Source organism: Desmodus rotundus, chromosome 1, assembly GCF_022682495.2.
Source record: "Desmodus rotundus isolate HL8 chromosome 1, HLdesRot8A.1, whole genome shotgun sequence".
Lineage (NCBI taxonomy): Eukaryota > Metazoa > Chordata > Mammalia > Chiroptera > Phyllostomidae > Desmodus > Desmodus rotundus.
In genome coordinates this window covers 24,231,830-24,248,803 of record NC_071387.1, presented here as the reverse complement: position 1 = coordinate 24,248,803, position 16,974 = coordinate 24,231,830, and the positions used below count along the sequence as shown (strand labels likewise).

The 16,974-nt window shown below is 47.1% G+C and overlaps 1 protein-coding gene across 6 annotated transcripts in view; it reads right to left on the bottom strand.

The window, feature by feature from the left end:
* Nucleotides 1-16,974, bottom strand: part of ABCA1 (ATP binding cassette subfamily A member 1) — a 119,018-nt gene that overhangs the window by 38,421 nt on the left and 63,623 nt on the right. For all 6 annotated transcript variants that reach the window (XM_045195077.2, XM_045195076.2, XM_053922100.1 and 3 more), the window contains 9 exons: nt 14,363-14,603; nt 12,468-12,607; nt 12,036-12,152; nt 7,815-8,012; nt 6,851-7,056; nt 6,074-6,250; nt 4,319-4,541; nt 2,276-2,497; nt 1,039-1,243 (listed from right to left, as the gene is read on the bottom strand). In XM_045195077.2, the coding sequence (XP_045051012.2) occupies nt 1,039-1,243; nt 2,276-2,497; nt 4,319-4,541; nt 6,074-6,250; nt 6,851-7,056; nt 7,815-8,012; nt 12,036-12,152; nt 12,468-12,607; nt 14,363-14,603 (1,729 nt within the window). The remainder of the gene's footprint in view (nt 1-1,038; nt 1,244-2,275; nt 2,498-4,318; nt 4,542-6,073; nt 6,251-6,850; nt 7,057-7,814; nt 8,013-12,035; nt 12,153-12,467; nt 12,608-14,362; nt 14,604-16,974) is intronic.

Sequence of the window (16,974 nt, the reverse complement as noted above, 5' to 3'; positions counted from 1 at the left end):
CCAGCATTCCGGAGATATCGCAGCCAGCCCCACTCTCTCCTTCATGCTGCCTTAGAGGTAAGACAGACTGGAACAAAAATAGAAGAGGGAGCTGACATTTGGTAGACCTACCATGTACGACCTAAGTTCTGCACCTCTCTGAATCTCCCAGCAGCCCCATGAAGCAGCTATATCCCCATTTTAGAGATGAGGAAACTGGGGGATAGGTACTTGACCCAAGATCACTCAGCCAGTTAAGTGGAGGATTCAGCATTTGAGTCCAGATCTGCATAATACGATATCATATCCTACCATATCCTCTGCAGGAAGTTCAGGTAGGGATAAATAAACATTCCACATATAGCCCACCCCCTTAGAGGAAAATTAGAAGGTGAACCAGAAAGAGTTAAACCTTACTCTCTCAGAATTTGATCGGACATAAAAAATGCATCCAAGGCAGGTCTTGGTCAAGGAGATTTATTAAGGGAAGTATCAAAGAAATTTTTACGAATACTAATTCGATTAAACCACAAGCCAGGGCTGAAAGCCAACATACTTATTATTCCCAATCTGTGCTGAAGAAATAGAATCACCACGGGTGGTGATTCTGCAGATGCAGAATTAGAGAACTGGGTTAGCACAGGAAGGCATTTCCTGGGCCAGCTGACTCAGTATAGCCCAGTACCCCCTTGAAGCACCAACACTAACCAGCTGTGTGGCCACAGGCAATTACCTAACTTCTTTGACTCACAATTCTCTCATTTGCAAACACGTAAGAGTAGTCGTATGAGGACTTTAAATGAACCAAAGTATATCAAACACTGTACAGTGCCTGGTGCACAGTGCTCAAGAAATATGAGCTACACCAGTGGTGAGAGTTGTACTCTTAGCACCGGCTGCTTCTCTTTGTCTATGGGTTTGCTGTAGATCTAAAATCCTAGCTACTTTCCAGGGAGCCCCAGGCCCTACAGAAATTGCAGCAAAAAGGAAAAACAGCTCTGCCCCTAAAACTCCTTTTTCCCTAGGAGACAGCTAAAGCAGGGTGGGAGCTCAGGGTACCTGGGAAGACAGCCTCGATGTACCACGTCATCACCCCATACAGGAAGGAGTCAAACAGCATCATAGAGACCGAGGTGGTGAGGTTGAAGCCATCTTCCTCCACGGGGCTCTCAAAGAGGTTGTCCCACTGCACCCCGATGCCCTGCTCCTCAAAAAGGGCAAAGTACTCACAGCCAAACCCAAAAGCCACAGGGGACAGCAGGCTCTGTGAGAAAGAGGGAAAAGTCACCTATCCAGCTCCTGTCTCATTTTTCTAACACTTCTAATGTAAATTTCACCTGGAAAAATCTGAATTTGCAAAATGGATCAATTATAAGACATAGAAGCATTCACCTACAGAGTCCCTTTAGGGGAGTGGGCTCCATAGCAGCATATGAAATGATTCTATTTATAACCACTCATTATGCACACACATTTCAGAAATGCAGGTAAGATGAAGTGTGAAACTTTTAAAATGTTTTGCTTCCAAAGACGCCCCAAGGGCTCAACAGTCCTGTGTCTCACATACACACTCGTACATCCCTCAATGTCCTACGCAGCTAGTGATGGCTCAGGTCAGAGGAGCCTGCTAGGGACTGCTGATATTTAAGGGGTCCAGACTGAGGCACCTGGAGCACCCTGTGGGTGACTCTTACAAGTGAACTAGGGGAGAGCTGGCAGCTCTCCCTGATTCATACAGGATTGCCCAGCCCTTTGAAGGTCCTGCCTCCTACATACAAGGGGAAGGAAGTATTTGAAATCAGTGGTCTGTGGGGAGATGGGGCACCTGCTCCTCACTCTTTTTCAGTTCAGCAAACACTACTCAAGCGAAACCCCATACTGGACACGAGGAAGACAAGGATCGAGAAGGGGCCAGCTGTGACCTCAAGAGCTTTCAGTTCTATTTGCAGCTGTGACTTATGGTGAGCTTAACATGATCAATGTGGGTGAAGGTGGCATCTATTGTCTAAAGGGGGTCCCCAATGCCACATATCTCCAGCTGCGTCTATGGGACATTCTGGCTTTCTGAAAAATTCCACCCAATTCATTTCAACCAGCATTCACTGAGAGGACTAAAGATAAACATTTTAATGAGACACAACCCCTGACTTTTAGAAGCTTACAATCCAGCACTGACGTTCATGCCTCATGGGAAAGAGACCCCCATCCCCCCACCTCAGTTAGGACTGTCATACGGAGGTGAGACACCGGGGGTGGCTGTGACAGCAGCTACTGCACAAAGGCCAGAGTCACTCACCGCGAAGATCTTGAGCGTGAAGCCCACATAGTCTTGCCACGCCACACACAGGACGTAGGGCAGGTACAGCATAAAGTAGATGATGCCCCCACAGGCCGCCGCCAGGTTGGCTCTGGAGAAGAGCGTGCTGATCAGGAAGCACTGCAGGATGGTCACCACGGCGAACACGGACAGAAAGACAAACACCACGCTGGGGTCGCTGTACGGCAGCAGGTTTCCAAACTGGGAGGGAAGAAACTCAATAAACGTGCTGCTCTGACAAGCGAGCACATCCTCACGTGACCTACGGGAAGAAGCAGGGCTTATTCCTACTCATCTTAGAGGTAACACCAAGGAACAGTGATGTCCATTTTTCAGATGAGGAAACTGAAGGCTAGAGAAGAGGAATGACCAGACTAAGACCACACAGCAAAACAGTAGTCGAGTCAGGACCAGAACAGAGTCCAGGGTTGATAGTCACTGAGGCTCATCTCAACAGTTTCATTCTTTGTTTCTCCAAGAAATATTACCTGGTTTCTTCTTTTATAAGGACTATGACTCTTGGCACCAAGAAAAGGGTTGGGAGAGACAGCAACCCACGTGACCTTTCCCTCCAAAAGCCAAGGCCATCTTAACATCCCCCTTGATCACCTGTCATGGATTCTGCATTCCCATAGTCAGCCCAATGCTTGTGGACTTTTTTAAGCTCATCTCTAGCATTTGCGTATATTTGAGCAGGACCTGCCAACACGCATTGTCCCAGAGCAGCTCTCGTGCACCTGCCACAGGACCACCACCCACCGCCGCCACAGAGCTCCATCCCTGGCAGTCAGATATCAGAGCATGAGAGGGGGGTTGACATTAGCAAGAACTGCTCTGCTGAACTGTCGGGTGGCCTCAGGGAAGCCCGTAACCCTCCTCGGCCTCATTTCCGCGTACGTTAAATGTGTTACCTGGTAGGGATATACTAAGACAGCACATGTGATGTGCTTTAAACAGTGCCTGGAAACCACTATAAGTGCTCATTTGTAATGAAGAGTAACTAGTATTAAATTAAATGTTAGTTCCTGTCCCACTACACTCCTCCTTCTTTAAATTTCTTTTATTGATTCTAGAGAGAGGGAAACAGAGGGGGAAAAAGAGAGGGAGAGAATCAGAGATGTGAGAGAGAAACATCTGTTGCCTCTTGCATGCACCCTTACTGGGGACTAGACCCACAACCCATTCATGTGTCCTGATCAGGAACTGACCTGGCGACCTTTAGGTTCACAGAAGACACCCAACCAACTGAACCATACCAGCCAGGGCCTGTGCTCCCCCCTCTTTAAAAACATTTATTTTTATTTGATGCATCTTTAAATGAAATAATTATGGGCAAAGAAAATTGGCATATAAACTTAATAACGTATGTGGTGGACACAGAACCGTGCCCACAGTCCCCTTCTGGGGGCTTGTCCAGCTGTCAGTAGACAGCCTCCAGGTATCAACTCCCCTAGGTCTGTCACTGCTGCAGAGAGCCCCCTGGCCCTGGGGGTCACATGCTTTCAGTAACTGACTGAGGGGTCCGGGGCAGTTCAGCTCCCTCTGCTCAATCCTGCATCCTCTCCATCCCTTCCGGAGACGATGATCCCTGATATAGAATCATATGCCAAGCTCTGTTTTAGTCTCTGCTTCCAGGAAACCTAACCTGCAACAATATGGATCCTTCTGATTATAGTTTCTAGATGTTCCAGAAGAATCACTGTCCAATATGAGTAAAGCACTGAATAGCTCTCAGATGCTGCCACGAACCTCTGCCAATGGCACAATTAAGTGTGTGCTTAGCTGGGAAGTGAGCACCCTGCGTTTTAACCTTGGTTAGCTGCTAACCAGCTGGGCTGACCTTGACGAAGTCACTGTCCCTCTCTGGGTCTTAATTTTCCCGACTATAAAATGCAGGTACTGCAGGAGATGGCACGTTGGACCCCTTCCCTCCCAGAGAATATTTGCTTTTCTTCTCCTCACACAGCCCATGTCGGGCTGTTCAGGAGGCCCAGGCGGGGAGGGCCCAGTGAGGCAGCTTACTTTCAGGATGACCACCAGCAGGCCGGCGCTCACGAGCAGAGGGATGAGGCTACTGATGAACCAACTGAACCAGAGGATGCCATTGTCCAGGCCCATGATGCGCATGGTCTCCTTCAGCCGCGCCTCCTTCTCGTACACGATGCCCTTGATGATCACAGCCACAGAGTAAATCCAGGCCAGTGTCATGAAGAGGGGCATTGACCGGCTCATCACCCGCAGGAAGCTGGAGGCCCAAGGAAGGGCAGGGCGGGGAAAATTAAAGACAAGTGTGAGCCAGACTCAGAGGCCAGTGCCTCCAGGCCTACATGCAAGCGAAAGCACCGCGACTGAGCCAAAGATGGCAGGCCCTCTGGATGCTGAAACGTCCAGGTTATTTTACCAAATGCTTCATGAGCAGTGCGTTGTAGTGATAAAATTTAGACTAACAAAATACGGCCAAAATAAGCTTCTTGGGGGGCCTGCTTCAGTAACCAGGTAACTGTGTGATGTCATTAAGCTAAATGAGGGTGATTTCAAAGTACTGAAACAGAAAAACCAAAAAAACAACTCATTCTCTCATGATAAAATTCAACATCTCCAAGGTCATCTCATCTCATTACTAAGCTGCCTTGCATAACCGTTGTAACAAAGAATGCAGAAATACACATCAGGCAGCTCTTGCCGGGAATATTTCCCAACTAGAACAGGAAATGCAGTGAAGTAAATGGGACACAGAATCTGGATCCTGAAACTCAAGCCTCAGGTTCCAGCTCTACCACTTCTGCACTTACTGCCCCGTGACAACAGCAAAGGCTCTTAATGCCTCTGAGCTCCCACCACATCCTCATCCTAGACATCCCTTCGACAGTAAATCTGGGCATAGGGGGTCTTTGGAAAAGTCTCCCTTTGGAAAATTCTGGCTAATCTTTCCAAAGATAAAAATCAAGATAATTCTGGGTGATGCGGAAAAGCTAGAGTGAGCCATACAAGGAGACAGATTATTCAACGCAAAGCAGAGAGCAAACACAGGGGGAGGAACCCTGCCCTTCCACACTCTGATCTCTGCCTGTATACACACACACACACACACACACACACCAACAACAACAACAATGGAGAAGAGAGAATTTCCAACCTGGAGGCAACGTTACGTATTTCAGATGCCTGCAATAATTCCACCTCTCTGCATTCCCTCTCACTAGAAATCATTCCACCCAAAGACACACCTCACACAACAAGAACTTGGCAGCCTGGTACTAAGCACTAAAGACTATCTTAACAGTCTAAAATAAAATAGGCCTTGTTCAGTTTTATATGGACTGTTTCGAAATTTATAGAGTGGGAATAGACAAATGTGCACACGGTCAGCTTTTATAGGCCCAGAGCGCTGTCTCTGGGTTTGGGGAATGTGTGCATTCGCAACGCGCTGGCATGTATGTGTTCCCAGACACGGAGTGGGACGTTTTGACCGAAAGTGTAGAGTGTAAAAAAAAAAAGAAGAGCTCTGGTAACCGTGAACGAGAAAGGAAGGAGGATCACCAGTGTGTGCACGGGGCTGTCTCTGATGTGGCTCAAACTGTCAACTACCTACACCTGGCATCTGATTTCCTGAAAAATCTTCACAGAATTTCAAAACCAGTATCTGACCGGTATCAACAGCCATGTGAAGTAAATAAGATGGAAGCACTGTCTCCTCCCACGGGGTGTGCGGGTGTCTGCACTCCGCCTGGGGACAGGGTCGGCCGGCGAGAGAAAGACGGGGGCTCCCTGACTTACATGTCATCGACGTAACAGGGGTAGGGCATCTGCTGCACGTAGACACCCGTGTTTTTCTCGGAGCCCGTCAGCACCCTGATGATTGCCTGCTCCACCACATCCTGCAGGTAGGCGAAGCCCCCCCAGACGTACCGCATGTCCTCAAAGGGGTCAGCCCGAGGACCAGGGTCCCAGTACCTAGAAGCAAGCCACAGGGGACCAGACATTCCTTAGAACCATACAATGAAAACATCCAGTCACCCACAATCCATCGCCACTCCTGCGCCACTATGTTTGTTTTTGTATCTTACCTTCTGGTGTCAGGTGCTATGCACACGTATTTTTAAATAGATACCAGAAAGAACGTATCACGTATTAGTTTGGTTTCTTCCCCTCCTTTGAATACCTAACACTGCATTAGGTAGACACACCAAAATTTACCTAACCACTCCCTTTCATACCGATCGTTTGCCCCTTTTTGTAAAAATAGATAATGCTAATGCAGGGAACCTAAGTCTTTTTTTTTTCTTCTTCTTTTTCCTGTTGATTTAATTCCTTGGGACTAATGCCCTTGAGTAAGAATGCTCAATCAAAAGATAATAGTATTTTTATAAAAAGATAAGGATATTTTATGACCTTTGAAATAACTGCCTCCACCCAAAAAGTGTGGCCATTTCACCAAAATCATGCCACCTGTTGGAGCTTCCATCCAACGAGTCGATAAAATTAAGTACCTGCAGTCACCTTAGCTGCTCTTGACTTCCCCAAGGCCGGCTGGTGTGACAGGATTCAACTTACCCATCTTTGATCTTATTTGTCCTCTCCACATTGTCAATGTCCATTCGGATCTTGTACTTGACGTGCCGGGGCAGCACGACGCTGCCGGGGCTAATTCCGGTGAACACGATGCCGGCCCAGAACTTCCTGTCGTCCAGCAGCTCCATGGACTTGTTGATGAGCCAAACTTCTGTTGCTATTGGTTCCAGCTTGTCCAGGTTGACACACTGAAGGAGAAACAGCCGCCATGAGAATTCTGGGGACCAGACAAACAAGTGGTGGCCGGGGCAGACCCTACCCTAAGAGGGAAAGGCTCCCAGTGTGACTTTTTATGCTCACTCTACTACAAATCTTCCCAAAAGTCATTTTCCAATGTTCAACCAAAAATGGGTCCTATTTTTTTAACTGAAATTTAGAGATAAGTTACCTATACTGACTATTGTGGTAGGAAGGAGGTTCAAACAATGACCACGTCTCCTTTTCCTCTTTGTATTCTTAGCAATTTCGAGTCATTAAGAACTAATCAAATAAATAGAGAAAAAAATAGAAACCTTTTATTTGTCCCTCTTAAGTGACATACTTTTTAAGACTCAATTTTTAAAAATGCAGTCTGTCTGATTAGATTTTAGTTAAGTTTCACAAACAATGCCTGAAGGGACTGCTTTGTTGCCATTAGGTATTGAAATATGGAAACATAAGAAAACCCAGAAGACAATGGATAGAAACACTCTTGAGTCAGAGAGAATAAAGTTTGAGTTAGGTTTGTTTATTTACTCATTCGATCCTCCAACTGACATTTATTGAGTGCTTTTTGTACACCAAGTCCTGTGTTGGGTGTGAGGAATGCTACTGTAAATAGGTCTGCACATTATTTCCAACATTCTTCCAGTCTGACTTATTGCACCATCTCAGGCGGAGGGGGGGGGGGAGGGCGGCACAGGGGACACCATGGCCTTTTCTAGTGACCCACAGAACAGATCCTCACCTCCATGAAGCGAGATATGGTCTGCACTGCCCGGCTGGTCTCATTGAAAGCTTCTCTCCAGGTGTACACAGAGCCGTTGGCTGATGGGACGTCCTCTGGGTACTTGGCCAGGAATGCCACAATATCCTGGGCGGTCCAATCTAAGCCGACCAATCGCTGTTCCCAGAAACGGTCATTGCCTCTGCTGTTCAAGAGCGTCTGCCATGTCAATGAGAAATCGCAAGTAGCAGACACCAACTAAGACTAGATGAGCATATAACTTGCAAAAAACCCTTCACCTATGTTGTCTCCTTTTTATTTTTATCTTCACAGGAAACTGTGAAGTAAACATGTCCCCATTTTAAAGATGAGAACATTGGGTTTGAAAAAAAAAATGAATATGATTTTAACCGAGGCTGAGTCACAGTGCTAATGGCCACAGAGCTGAGACTCAAAGCCAGACCAGTCTGACCCAGAGTCCCCACGTTTTCCACTGTACCAAACAAGCTAGCTTAACAGTATTAACTACAGTACAACAGTATTCATACTGTTGTTACTCTTCACAATTACTATACTGAATTATTTATATGCTTTACCTCACACAACTCCATGAGGAAGGTAATTCTAATGGTTCCCATTGTAAAGATGAGAAAACTGATATTCAGAGAGGTCAAGTCCCTAACATAAGGTCACACAGCTAATAAGTAGCAAAGCCAGAATATGAAACATGGGCTCTCTGGTTCTACCACACCTTCCCACCGCATTGTATTTCCTTCCTGTCTTCAGACACTGTCTGAGGACTCCTCGCAAAGACCCTATCCCTAGACTGAATGAAGACAAACCCACTTTTGCTACTGAGTTTGGGAAAACAATGCTGTTATTGAACCAAGTAAAATACGATCTTTCCCAACTGCAGGACGCGTAGGTCATGATGCAAAGGAGGCCAGTCTGCCATTCCTTGTTCCCTAGCTGGCTGGCCCTCACGTGGGTGAATATGGAAAACAAGGACAAGCCCACCTGGTGCTCAACCAATAGGCGCAGAGGGCTGGGGCCGAGGCCTGCAGAGGTGTGCTGCCAAACAACGGTCAGCTTCCAACCCAGCTCATGGACAGGGAGCAGCAGCTGCAGCTCTGTCACAGCTTCGAGGGGGACAATGAAACCCCTGCTCTGCTGAAATGGAACCTCTAAGGGACCAAGTACAGCTACTTTTTAAATCAGTCTTATTTCCAGTAACATAAGCTTCTTTCCCCAGGTGGCTTCATATTTATTATTTTAATGGAAGCATAATGATTTCATAGATTATATATACTATAATTGCATTGACTGTTCTCATACTGCTAAACATTTAGCCCATTTCTAATTTCTCACAATAACAATTATTATAGCAATAACATTTTCTGTCCTACAGTGACTTCTTTCTTTTAAAATTATTTCTGTAGGATACATCCCTGAGGGTGTGTGGAATGGAGGTAAACAGAATAGCACATATTTTATGGTTCTTGCAATTTTCATCCCAAATTGCTTTCCAATAGGGAAAAACAATTTATACTGTCATCAGTAAGATATGTATTTTTGCTAACATAAATAGATACAAAATTGTACCTCACAGATGCTCACAGGAGTATGGGTTAGCAATTCTGAAATGACTTTATTTGGAAACTTGAAGTGAATGAATGAGAGCTGAGTGAAGACACGTGGTGTTTGGAGCAAGACGGGCCCTGCCCAGTGTGGGTTTTGAGTAATGTGGCCAAATAAACAAGACCAGAGAGATGAGCCTAGTGAAATCCCTGATCGTGTGGCCATTCTAGGGTACTTGCGGGGACCAGGAGGCCTAATTTCACCCTTAGGGGTGGTAGCCAGGGAGAAAGCTGGGCCTTGAGATGAAGAAGGCAAAGAACAGCTAGCAATCAGAACCATTTAGTGGGTTCCATGATGCAACAGAGAAGTGATTTCGGATCTGTAGGGTGATGCAATGGGTGTACACAGAACCAAGGACAAAAGCAAAATACGAGCTGTCACAGAGTAGAATGGTAATCGCCAGGGGCTGCAGGTGGGGGAAACGGGGAGGTCAAAGCACACAAAGGTTCAGTTATACAATCTGAGATCAAAGGTACCGTATGGTGACTACACTAACAAGACCATACTCTCTACTTGGAATTTGCGAAGCAGTAGCTACGTGACAGGATGCATGTTAACAATTGTGGCTGTCATTCTGTAACGGATATGCACATCAAAACATCAAGTTGTTCACCTTAAATAGATACAATTTCTACTTGTCAATTATACCTCAGTAAAGCTAAAAGAAGGGAGGGATGGGGTGGGGGGAGAGAAAGAGAGAGACAAGTACCGGAACAGAAGCAGAAACCTCACGCATGGCCTCATGTACCAGACGTGATGCTGTAGCAGGTACAGAGTGCTGAGAAGCCCAAGCTTGTGGTGTGAGATAAACATTCCTTAACAGAGAAAGGAAAGATGGAGGAGGCTCCTTCAATTTCCACCCACAGGCTGATAAGTCCTTAGTCAGTGTCTCCAGGGTAACCACCCCCTGCTCTCCAGGCCCCAATATCTATCTATCAGCCTGTGGTACATCCCCATAATCCACCAGCTAGAAATCAACAATCATCCTAAAGCCCCCCGCTCTTTCACCCTTCCACAGTCAGGCAGCCATCACACTTCACCTCCTGCCAATGCCTTGGCCACCCACTGGGATGGCTTCCATCCTGGCCTCTGCCTTCCATCTGCCCCTCCTTTAATCCACTCATCACACAGCAATGTATCTACATCTGCCCTTGCTTAAAACCTTTTCACGGTCTCCTAGAGCTTAAAGTAAAGGTCTTTAAAACCACATGCCATGCCTTTCTCCCCAGCTACAACTCCTACGTCTCCTATTGCACATCCGGGGTTCTCCCAGCAGGATTCCTGGTGAATCCCACAGCCATATTTACAAGGTCCTGTCCCAAAGAACTGGGAGCCTATGAGCGGTTGGAACATCCAAGCCAAACTCTCCATTTCAGAGCAGGGAAAGCTTCTTCGATCTGCCTGCAGATCTAACCTCATGGAATCCCTTCAAACTCATGGAATCCTCTGAGACTCAGTAGGAGAGAAGTCCAACAGGGAGAGATGCAGATTCCAAGGAGAGGACCAGGACGACGAGGCCTAAGATCACACCTAGGTCAAGGCCGCTGCCCGTGGCTGGATCATATGAATCCTTCTACAGAGAAGAGACTGGGGCCAGACAGAGACCCATACTTGAAGGGCATGAGTTGCCATTAACATTACCCAGGAATTATTCAGTAAATCCATAAAAATCATTGCTCCTATTCTTATGAAAGCCCCTTGGCTTTTGCGCGGATTTAAGAGTCCCACGTATGTAAGAGGACTAGTACAACGTGACTCCAGCTTTCCCATCAGTGGAGGGCCCCCTGGGGATCGGGACAGTCCAAAGCCTGAGGGAGTACCTTCCAGAAAGGAATTGCCTCTAAAACCCAGCTGCCCCTCTGAGGAATGAGCTGTCAAAGACAAGAAACCTGACCAAATCCATTCCTGCTTCTTAATGGCAGCACACGCAACAGGAAGCAGCCTCCCTCACCATGGAGATAGGAAATAGTCTAATGATTCTCTGACTCAGCCTAAGGCAGGGATGATGTGATTAAATGGCACTCGGGCTCAAGCAAAGGAGACATTCTGTTCTTGCTCAGACTCCTCCGCTTTTGAATCCAATTGTCTCTAGAGCACCAAACCCTTTCAAGTGATTCGGAGGGACTAAGTGCATGCAATTCCCCTCCCTGTGGTAACCAGCAGCTCTGCGCTCACTCAGTGACTTTGGAGTATCTCACACCAGTCTATGGGTCAGACCAGCCCTATGCTCCCACACATCTGTCCAAGTTCTACTGAGACACAGGAAGGCTAAGCAAGATGCTGTGGTTGGCTCAGGAGCCAGAAATGAAAATAGTCAGGATCCTGCAATCATCAAACTCTTGCTCCAAATACCAGCCCTCACTCTGTTCCTTAGAAAACTGACTTGTGCCCACCAGGTGCATTGATGACGATGCACATGAAAACAGTGTTCTCTGAGCACTGTCGCCTCTTGCTCTACAAAGGGGCCGGCCTGTGGCTTGAGCTCTACTCAGTATGCCTAAGCCGGTTAAACGTAAAGAGTTCTCACCTCAGTTACCTCTGGGAAGGTGACCAGAAACCCACCTCTCCGGCATCATGCAGACACATAGTAGTCAGGACACTCACCCGGACAAGGTCCATTTCTGTGCTGCTCTCCATGAAGGTCCAGATCTTGGGGCTGAGTTCCTCCCACATGCCTTTTATATCATGAAACACAGCCAGTTCCTGGAAAGTCTTATTCACCTGGAGTCAAGAGGGGACCCCAGGGGGAGCAGGAAGAAAAAGGAGAGGCAGAGACATGAGAAAGGCAGCGGCTCCATCACAGCAGCCCTTTCCCAGTCCTCCTGTCATCCCCAAGGGGTGCCGCCTGCAGCTCCAACACCCAAGGCTGGAGAGGCGACCTGTGCCGTCAGCCTGGGTCGGTCTAGAGGCTCTCTCTCTGGAAATCCCAGAAGAGCGAGGAGCTTGCTCAGTATACTCCATCTGGAACTACCTTTACTGTTTTGCCTGTAATTCTAGCAAGATTCTGGACAGGAACTCCTGGGCCCGGCAGCTTACCTCAGCCATAACCTGCCTTGTGGCCGGAGTGTCAGGTGTATACAGGATCTTCCCAACAAGCAGAGGTTTGAGAGCTTTCCATATGATACGGGAAAGAGGACTGGACTCCAAATTCTTCATCAAATCATTGCAATATGGAGCTATAAAGATGAAAGACAAAATGTTCATATACATGGTGATATACTTGTGGGAACTAACAGGGCTTTGGAGCCAGTGAGACAGTCTTAGGTTCAAATCCCAGCTCTACTGCTTAATAGCTATGGAATAAATAACATCATCAGTCTGAGCCTCAGTTTGCTTCCCTGTAAAAATAAAGTTAATTACATCTACTTGGCAGACATGTGAGGAGGGTTAACTGAGATATTACCTGTACAGCCCTTAGAACAATGGTTGGTAAATAATCAGAGCTTCCTCCAACACTAATGATGGCAAACTCACAACCGAGATGATGTAGAAAATGGTTTTACCATACACACCTGCACCTCTCTACGTTCATGCTCGAATGCAGGCCCTCACCACTTTGATTCCATTGAAAACAGGGGGCTGAACTCAGACTTTAGTTTTCAAGCAAAAACTAAATACTTCCTTTTAGTTAATAAGGTGACATCACAAGTATATGTAATAAATGTAATAATAATCCTAAAATGAGAAAACCAAAGTTATAAAAGACAATAGAATTTGATTTTCCAAAAGGATTCCTGATTTTTTTTTTAATTTCATTCTGGGTTTTTATAGATACCATGTATTCTCTACATGCTGCAAAGACAATATAATTTTTTATTTAAAAAACCCAAGATTTGCTCACATTCACATGTGTTGTAAAAATGAAGGTTCCCTTGGGTGGACTGGCAAAGCAAGGGCGTGGAGGGGATGGCATTTCAGAAAACTGCCTGTAACACCATCCCCCGGCTTGCAAAGCAAGCTGCGATGTCTGGAGTGCTTTACTCCAGAGAAAAATAAAAGGTTCTTGGGTTACAGTAACGCACAGAAAGCTGCCTCACTCAGTGTCTGAAAGACACACCTGCGGTCAGAAATGGAGAAAGGCTCGCTTGCATCAAGTTTTCAAGGAAAAGGATGCCATTGTCTGAAACTGTAACACCAGCTCCTCGCTGCCACCAGACACAGGACACACATGCCCGCAGCACTGCCCAGGTGTGAGGAGCGGATATGGAGTTACAAGGTTCTTTAACACGGCCTCGCGGCTGAGACCCGAAAACAAACAGGTGATCCAATGCCCGAGTCTGATGGTAGACACACGCCACCACTAACAGGTATTTCAGAGGCTGTGTGGTTTGGGGGCAGGGGAAGCACAGAGCCAGGAGCATCTGGGCTTAATCCCGACTCTTGTGGATTGCCTGCCCTGTGGCTTTGAACAAGTCACCTAACCTCTCGGAGCCTATAAAATGTGGGGCTTTGAAAGCTTTCTCGAAGGGTTACTGTAAGGGTTCAATGAGATAAGAAACAGAATGCATAGGAAATGTTCCCTTAAGGTTGACTTTGATGTTATGATTATTATTGTTATTGTTTTCATTATAAGGCATACCTCAAGGGGACGGGAGAGGTTAAGGGAGAGAAGGAGAAGAACCTTGATTACTCTGGGAACCACTCTCCTATGTCCCCCAGAAAACTGAGAGATTGGCTTTCAATCATTCATTCATTTGACAAACACACTGTGTACCCAAGATGTGCCAGGCCCCATTCAAAGAAGTAGAGACCGGCAGCTACTCAGGAAAGGTTGCTCTTCTCTAGGGGCTCGGCCTGGTGAGCAGACATGTGAACAGCCAATGCTGCTACAGAGGATGAGGGTAAGCATGAGGGCGGAGGTGACACAGGGCTGACTGAGTCAGCCTCGAAGGTGGGCTGGGGCCAGGGCTTCGGTCTGCACAGACACTCACTTGTAGAATTGTCATAGAAGGTGCCAGCATCCTCCTCGGTGCCATTGCCTCCAAAGAGGGCTTTGTAGTTGTTGTCCTCATACCAGTTGAGGGACTTGATCTTCAGGCCCCCACCCTCAGGATGGCCACAGACGATGCGGGAGACAGCCTGGTATATCTGGGTGGAGGAGCCAGTGCTGTTCACGTTGGTCAGAAACATCACCTCCTGCCGCATGTCACTCCAGCTCCTCATGCTCAACAGCTGAGGCCAGGGATCAGGAGGAAAAGGAGAGGGAAGAGAAGAAAGGGGAAGAGCAAGGGGTGGAGACAGAAGAGAAAAAGAAACATCTTATTTTCTCGGCCTCACCAAGACCACATCCCAGAACCTGTCTTGTATGACATCATCTACTCAAGGCCTTGTGATAGGGTTGCCCGTACTGTGCCGGGGGTAGCCCGGGGACCACCAATATCAGTGGAAACTGAGAGGTTTGAAGCACAGATTCTGATCTGTCAAACTGCAGTTCAAACCTGCGTTTTCACAAGATGCTGATGCACATTAAAGATGGAGGAGTACAGCGTAGCAGAAGAAAAGCCCGGGTGATGGGCTTTACTTCATTCCGATTATCTTCTGGTTGATAGGAGAGAACGCCCTCTCTGAACAGCGACGTGTTCATATACACACATCAGGAACTGCTCACACCCTCAATCACTGATGCCTGTCTAAAACACCTCCACCTCCAGTGCGGAAACTGAGGAACCTTCTGCCCCTTGGGAGAAGATCTACAGTGTGCGGCCTCAGTTAGGTGTTGGGCAACGGAAAAAGCATAAGATCGGAGAGTATGAGGCCCAGCTAGGTCTCTCATTAGCATGCAGCCTCAGACAGGTCCCTCCTCTAAGGCCCAACGTATCATCAACACGCTGACAGAGTGTGGTGGCGAGGAATAAATCACATGATACACGAGAGGGGGCCTGCACTGAACAGGCCCTGCAAGTGATGAGTCAGAATCTCCAGGCAGCCAGGCGCTGCGTCTGTGACTTCCACGAGACAAGCGCTTTGTCTCACATACAAATGTAAGACAAAGCACCTTATGGAGTTCTTGGCCCAATGGCTATTCTAATTAAATATTTAGAGAGCACTTTGTATTTCCACACATTTCACAATAAATCATTAACAGATCCCGACATCCCTTGAAAAGTCACTGCATGTTCTCACCACGTGGAAGACTGAGCTGTGAAGAGTGGAGGGCAGAGGCTGCGGGACCCTGAGCACAGCTTCGAGAAGGCCTAGAATCAGACTCTGTGTGCCCTGTCTCACAGAGCCTGCTGGTTCTGGGGGTGGGGCAGGGAGCATGGTCCTGGATGCTGTAGGTCCTAACTGCCTTCGGCCTCCAGAGGGGAACCAGACACTCCCGGGGTGATTGGATGTCCCACATTTGCCCCTCCAGAGATGGAACATCTAACACATACCCCTAGAACACAATTAGGTGGCCAGCTTTTCCTTACTGTATCTTTTCATAGCCTGTATGAGGTACATAAACAGGGGAGAGATAGCCAGACCACCTTTCCTTTGGTCGGTGGGTGGAACAGCCCTGGAGATCTTTGAATAATAGTAAATAAAAGCCACTCACTTCTCTTCCCATAGGCGACCTCAACACCACCATCCCGCCATGCCCCAACCAAAATAATAAATTTCTTCCCATATAAAACGAGCACATCTTTGGACAGAGGCACCATAAATGATGAAGTTACTCCAAACCGTTGACTCTTCCCAGCAGGTGCAAAGGCCTTAGGGGCAAAGGCCTACTCATTCTTCTGTTCCTCAGCTCATGCTCCACCCTTCCCTGGTACGGAACACTTATTTATCTTCTACCATTTGTCCCAGAGAAATAGCAAGTGAGACAATGAGTAGCATGAGGCCAAAGTGACTTAAGGGTTTTACATTGAGAGAGCAGATGGCCCCTGTTTGCCCTGGACCAGGGAGCAAGGAGTACACATGGAAGCAGCTGCCAAGAAAAATGTATACTGCGCAGTTGGAGAGTTTCCACCACATCAGCAGTGGGAACATCACATGCTTTTACTTATTTTTTTCTAACCCCAGACAAAAGGCAGGCCAGTGATGTAAGAGGAAATGGCTGCACCCAGGCCCTGAGTTTGGAGGCAGCCTCCCATGTTACTGTCCCTGCTCTGCCCTCTCTAAGGCTGGGAGAGGACCTGGAAGAGTAATCAGTTCAGGGACATCCAATCAGCTAACAGGACCCCAGAGAAATGGTGATGGGCCTGCAGGGAATTCCTGTGTCTCTTTCTGCCTCCTGGAAGAATCCCAGGTGACCCAGCTTCTCCACCTACTGAACCATCACCAGAATTCAAAACCGAATTATTTAACAAATGGCAGGCTGGAAGAGGGCTTTTATTTTCCTGAAAGGGACGCAAAATCCAAGCTTCTTCAGCCAGACACATGAGCATAATTAAAAATATTTTGCTTTTTGGGAAAACCAAAAATGATATACTGAAGTGTCCACTGTTTAATCTTGGTGTTTTCTATATTTTCCAAACATTTCACTGCATTTTCTACAGTGAACATACAATACTTTTATTCCCACAAAACAAAGTAAATTTTGATATTTGAGAAAAAT